Consider the following 6,887-nt stretch of genomic DNA (forward strand, 5'->3'; position numbering starts at 1 on the left):
TGCATAGGTGAATGACATAGTCATTAGTGTAAGTGGCATTTGAATACTGAATTTGCTGCTGAGTTAGCCTCTCCTGTAACAATAATCTGCTGTAGATCCCTTGAACAAAAACCATGCCCAGTAGCTGGAAGAAAGCACAGGTCACACCTGTCCACAAAAAGAGTAGCAGAAGTGACCCACAAACTACATGCCTAACATCCATTTGTTGTAGAATCTGAGAACATATTCTGGGCTCCAACATAATGCAGTATCTTGAATAGAGAAACAGGGTGTATTCTGAAAACCCTGCTTTTGTGCAATCCAACTTGCACATTTCTCACATGACATACTGAAAGCTGTGGATCAAGGCAGTCAGGTAGATGCAGTCTTTCTCGATTTCTGAAAAGCATTTGACTAAGTACCGCATTTACACTTAATATCAAAAGTACAATCGTCTGGGACATCAAGCAAAAGTTGTGACTGGATTGAGAGTTTTTTGATAGGGAGGGTGCAGCTTAGTATCTTGGATGGGGAATCATCAATAGAGATAAAAGTAATTTCGAGTGCATGCCAGGAAGGATGTTGGGATCCTTGCTGTTCATGTGGTATATTAATGACCTTGCAGACTATTTTAATAGCAACCTCAGACTTTTCACAGATTATGCAGTTGTCTATAATGAAGCATTGTCTGAGAGAAGCTGCACAAATATTAAGCCAGATCTTGATAATATTTCAAAGTGGTGCAAAGATTGGCAATTTGCTTTAAATGTTCAGAAGTGTAAATTTTTGTGCACTCATAAAAACAAAAAAATGAAGTATGCTGTGGCTATAATATCAGTCAGTTACAATTGGAATCAGTCAGTTCATATAAATATCTGGGTGTAACAGTTTATAGGAATATGAGGGGAACAATCTTATACACTTAGTCATAATTAAAGCAGGTGGCAGGCTGCAGTTCATTGGTAGAGTACTAGGAAAATACAATCGATCTACAAAACAAACTGCATACAAAATACCCATGGGACACATCATAAAGAATACTGCTTAAGTGTGTGGAATGAGCCCCTAATGGGACTACCATAGGGTGACCAGATGGGAAACTATATGGAATATGGACACATTCAGTTCAAAGGAACCATGTTTGCATACATGTTAATGAATATAGGCAAACTGTTGAAAACCTAAATCAGCATACTGGATGGGATTTTCAACCCTGTTCCACCCGAAACCAAGTCCAGTGCCTTAACCATTGTGTCACCTTGATCAGTATGAGATAGTTAAATATTCCAAGTATTATGTAGTTAAATAGTCCAAGTATTATGGCTTGATTAGGGGTCATTCATGCTCTCAAATTTTCATTAACAGCAGCAGATATGTCTGGGGTCTAGCAGAAGGATTAATCTAAAACCTTTTGCCTGTCCTCGGTAGTTAGTCTTGTCCAAAATGTTCTACATATCAATTCATTTTTCCTGTAGCAATATTATGAGAAGGAAAGTTGCTACTCACCATATAGTGGAGATGCTGAGTCACAGATAGGCACAACAAAAAGACTCTCACAATTATAGCTTTTGGCCATTAAGGCCTTCATCAACAACAGACACACATGCGCACACACTCACATAAACGCTACTCACACACATAACTGCAGTCTCGGGCAACTGAAACCACACTGTGAGCAGCAACACCAGTGCGTGATGGGAGTGGCAACTGGTGGGGGTAAGGAGGAGGCTGGGGTGGGAAGGGGGAAGGGTAGTACAGTGGGTTGGCAGACAGTGAAGTCCTGCAGGTTAGATGGAGGGCAGGGGAGGGGAAGTAGCAAAAAAGGAGAGAAATAGAGACTGAGTGTAATGGTGGTGGTGGTGGTGGTGGTGGTGGTATGATGGCTGTGTAGTGCTCCTGGATGGGTGAGGACAGTGACTAACGATGGTTGAGGCCAGAAAGATTACGGGAACACAGGATGTACTGCAGGAAAAGTTCCCACCTGCACTGTTCAGAAAAGCTGGTGTTGGTGGGAAGGATCCATATGGCACAGGCCATGAAGCAGTCATTGAAATGAAGGATGTCGTGTTTGGCAGTGCGTTTAGCAACAGGGTGGTCCACTTGTTTCTTGGCCACAGTTTGACAGTGGCCATTCATGTAGACAGACAGGTTGTTGGTTTTCATGCCCACGTAGAATGCAGCACAGTGGTTGCAGCTTAGATTGTAGACCACATGACTGGTTTCACAGGTAGCCCTGCCTATGGTGGGACAGGTGGCGATAGTGACCAGACTGTAGTAGGTGGTGGTGAAAATCCCTGTTAGTAATGTGGACATAAAAATGCCTCCATTCCTACACAAATACATGTTATTCTTTGCAGCTTTTGTGTACTGCTACAAACATTGAACAAATAGTAGTTGATAAATAGCAGGTGTTTGGTGTAAATGAGAAATACCAGCATCCCAAATTAATATACGGTTGCATCTCTTCAGTTACTGAAGAACTAAGAAAAATATCTATATTGTGTGTGACTGTATTTTTTTCCTGTCTTTGACATTAATTTCCTAAAATTATCCTTTGAGAGGAAGTTTTTTTATCAATACAAAAAAATTGTACTGATGAGTCTAACTCTCTTTTTTACTCTCAGTAGTCATTTATAGTGTGAGCAATAGATATCAGTGTATTACGAGTCCACAGCAGCTATTTATCTTATTGTTAATGGAGTACACATTAAATAGCATTCTGCTCTTTACTAGATGCCACTCATCCTATTTGTCATACTGTTAACTGTTTTCCACACTTCCTTCTGTAAGGTTGTCTCACAGCAGTGAACTCTTGGTCTTAAAAGCTTGAGAGTCAAAATGTTCTTTGTAATTGTAGGTATATATTTAGAAAGCAGTCTTATGTCACAAGGCAATACCATCTGTTTGATTTTCTTTCTTTATATTTTTATATTGTCCTAGTTTATATTACAGCTAACTCTGTGTTTTCTTATTGTTTTCAGAGTAATGGACCACGTTCTATTGGGAGTTCGATGCAGTGACCTCTTGGAGCCACTCAAAAAACTAGCAATCGAAAGACACAAGCTGAAAGGCCGAGGTGTCATTAGAGGCCATTCTTTATACAGAGAAATGTTGTTTTTGGCCTTCACTGCCATGGGCAGGGACAATATTGACCAAAGTAAGCTATCAAGCAGTAGAGATGACTATCATTTCTTTTATATGTACGACATAAATAAAGAGTTTTTTTTCCCCCTTACAGGTGCATTTGATAAGGAATATGTGACAGCATATGATCGTTTGTCCGAGAGGGAACTTAAATTATACAGTAAATGTGATCAGCCTCTTACACCAGCATCACTCTTCTGCAGGCTTTACTTCAAAGAATTGGAGTTATGACCTAGATAGTAACTAAATGTGAAGCACTTAAAAGCAAATCACTGTAAGTATTTTCTTTCTTCTTTTAAGTTAACATTTGATACAAAGCTCCACCTCTTACTGATGTAACATTGGTTTCAGGTGTTAAATCCCTTAAAAAGTTCATATTCATTATTTGTGGTGGCTAAGGACTTTCTGTGAGGTGACGTTTTCCCTGTTTTAAAACTATTTCTTCATTACGTCATACCTTTCTCGGGCTTTGTTGCAGTCTGAAACCTTGTCCCCTGAGTGCATTACACATCTTGCACTACTCTTTTTGGAAAAACTGTTTGCTGTGGATGAGTTATTCAGCATGAAGTGTCCTAATGACTCCTTCATAATACTCATTCCTAACTGACAGCACTAACAAATACATTGTGTTTGATATACAACATTCCTTCAATGCATTATCGTCTTAAAGTTACTTAACTTGACAAGCTACATTCAAAAATTTGCATTATGTTAGTATCAGAAAGATGTCCACAGTTCCTTAATTTTAAATGTTCATTTCAACCCTGTTGCTATTATTTCTGCCGACCCTCCTTCACCAGCTAACTTTGCTGTTTCATAGTTGCTTGGTGTTGGATTCAGTCATCTTCCAACCCTGGAAGTTACAAGTCACTCAAAGTTATCTTTCCTTCTGTTTTGAACATTGTAATTTGAACTATTAATAGGATATTAATTAAAGTTGCACGTATATATCTAAACATATGGTTTATTCCATCCTGGTGTTTTGTACTGTTAGATTTAATGTTGACCAAGCATGACTTGCAGTTAAAACTAATGTGATAAAATTTATATAATTTTATCTGCTTGCTGCACTGATAACACACAAAATGAACAAAAGTGGACTAAAGGTAATATTAGTTTAACAAAATCAAACAATGGAAAGACCAGGTTGTAATTTCAACAATATTATGAAGAGGATAGATCACTGCTCACCATAAAGATGACACGTTGAGTTGTAGGCAAGTACAATGAAAAGACTGTTACAAATGAGCTTTCAGCCAATGCCTTCTTCACAAAAGATAAGAACATGCACACACACATTTGCACAAGCAAGCACACATGGCCTTTATCTCTAACCATATTCTGGCATGACCTGCGCCCCCCCCCCCCCCCTCTCTCTCTCTCTCTCTCTCTCTCTCTCTCTCTCTCTCTCTCTCTCTCTCTCTCTCTCTCTTGTATCTTACACCCCCCCCCCCACCTATTTTTTTTCCTTTTTCCAACCTTTCCACAACCCCTTCAGGGAGATAAGTACTTGCCAGCTCTTACGCCTCCCGGTAATATAAATGTGTACTTCGTGTCATAAAACACCTAAAAATATATTCATAAATTAATCTTCATTTTTGCCATGAGGCCCCAAAGATGATCTATATGGTCTCTGATCTTGTCACATATGCCTGTATCAGAATAACAACCTACCAAACAGGAAATGAGCTTTGTCACACTGTCTCTTCTATTCACGGCTGTCACTTTAATTTGCTACTACAAGATTGAGTTACCACAGTCAGTTGTAAACAACTAATTGTTGATCAGTTTTCACTGTTTTTCTGCAGCATGCATTTTACACAACAGAATATCTGAAACTAGCTGTAATAGTTAACAGAAAAGCAAGGAGGCTATTATAATCACACCAAACTAATGCAATAATGTACAAGTAGCAGAGGACCATTTGAGTGAAACCAGTATGAAACCATACATCCATATAATGGTGAACTGAGAACGTTGCCCCCTTCTATGCTCAACTGTCAATCACTTTGTTATTCTGATCCAGGCATATACACAATAAATAATAGGCTCTGCAGTAGCTGCAAAATGCTGCATCTATTTACATCTAAACTTCTCCAGAACCACATACTGCAACATTGAGTAGTGAACTATATTCTGTATCATCAAATTAACATACTTCTATCCATGTTTTGCCGTCAGTTTTTGTGAAAGCTTTTGTCCAATGCATACAAATATTTAAGAAATGAAATATTCTGAATTCAGTCTTTAGTTTAAGATAGCATTGCACTACCTTGAGTTCATTGCCCGACAAGATTCCACATTGAAATTCACAATTCTTTTCAGGTCCATAACTTAATGTGATGTTACACCGCCACCATGAACAATTTTGGGTATAACCTGCTGAGGATTAACCATACTTTGCAGCATTTTTATATAGAATTGAGTACATATTTACAACGACATGTAAAAATTTTTTGAGAAGGAGCTATAAAAATTTGACTTGGGTTAACTCAAAATATTGATGTCCAAACTATTTTTCTGCTATGCTTTTGGCAAAGCAGTGCAGAGTTTTTAAAATATTTTAATCTTATAGGCTTGAGAATGTAAGAATGTGTGTTCTCTGGTGCACCAAATGCAGCAGATATTTTTATGCTTCTGCAAAAATATGCAGCTACTTGTTGAGTTTTTGGATTTTAAATGCAGTGGCCTCACTTTCCAGTATGGTATCTGCAGTCTCTCTGCAACACGAGAGAGAATTGCATTAATGTGGTACCTGCAACTGAATAAAGACTGTTTGATGTTATATTGTAGACAATATTAAATCCAGAAGAGCTAATAAAATGGAAAGTGTTTTTCTAAACCGCAAACATCACAAAAATATTTTTGTAAGCATAATGTACTTTGAATTATAATTACAAATGCCTCACTCACATTTCAGGAAGAATTTGAGTACGCTGTATATATTATAAATATTTATGCTCCTTTTTCTGTGATTCACTATTCAGAACAAAATGCATTCTATTTTACTGCTCAGAAAATTGTGCTTGTTAAATAATGTGATCCTAATTGAATCGTTGCTTGTTTTGGATGTATGATTGTTGTAAAATTTTTAAAAACAAAACAATGTATATAAACAGATGAATTTTAAGGCCTACTTGTTTCGTTGCAAATTGATAAATGGTGGTGGTATATATTGCTTCACCACACTGGTTGTGATTTCTGATTATGTTAATTGATTGTAGTGTTGACTTCCAGTATTTTGTTAAGTTGGAAACTCAAACATATTTATATGGAATGAACTATTGCTTGAATCCCGGTTTTGAACCATTATTTTCACATTTCACTTTGTTTTATAATTAACGTATTTATATCATCATGTACATGTACTGTCAAAATTCTTGATTTAAATTTTAATATATATTTTTGTATGTGAAAAAATAAAATGTAAAAAATTGTCAGTAAAATATGTATTTTACTTAAAAGTGATCAGAAAGATTATTTTGTTTCTCCTTAACTCCCTCCACAATTAAACTTTCAGTACAACAGATTGTACACACTCATGAAAAATCTAGACAGATTGAAACCATGTTTCAGAATGAATGCCAGGAACCTCCCTTACAGCTTGGGAACAAGACTGAAGCTGATCGGCAAACCAGGAGACATCTGAATAGCCCAACAAGTTTCTCCAGCCTCCACCTTATTACTTCCAACAATTAACATCCCCCCCCTTTTTTTTTTTTTTTTTTTTTGCTCTTGAGGCCACCTCTAAGATGTTTTCTTAG

General features: G+C 37.2%; 1 protein-coding gene across 3 annotated transcripts in view; it reads left to right on the plus strand.

Moving 5' to 3' along the window:
* The window catches only part of LOC124709135 (DENN domain-containing protein Crag), a 333,511-nt gene extending 326,942 nt beyond the window's left edge, over window positions 1-6,569 (plus strand). For all 3 annotated transcript variants that reach the window (XM_047240798.1, XM_047240799.1, XM_047240801.1), the window contains 3 exons: window positions 2,961-3,136; window positions 3,218-3,397; window positions 5,449-6,569. In XM_047240798.1, the coding sequence (XP_047096754.1) occupies window positions 2,961-3,136; window positions 3,218-3,354 (313 nt within the window). In that variant the 3' untranslated portion in view covers window positions 3,355-3,397; window positions 5,449-6,569. The remainder of the gene's footprint in view (window positions 1-2,960; window positions 3,137-3,217; window positions 3,398-5,448) is intronic.
* The last annotated feature ends 318 nt before the right edge of the window (window positions 6,570-6,887 follow it).

This window comes from Schistocerca piceifrons, chromosome 7 (genome assembly GCF_021461385.2).
Source record: "Schistocerca piceifrons isolate TAMUIC-IGC-003096 chromosome 7, iqSchPice1.1, whole genome shotgun sequence".
NCBI classification, from domain to species: Eukaryota; Metazoa; Arthropoda; class Insecta; order Orthoptera; family Acrididae; genus Schistocerca; species Schistocerca piceifrons.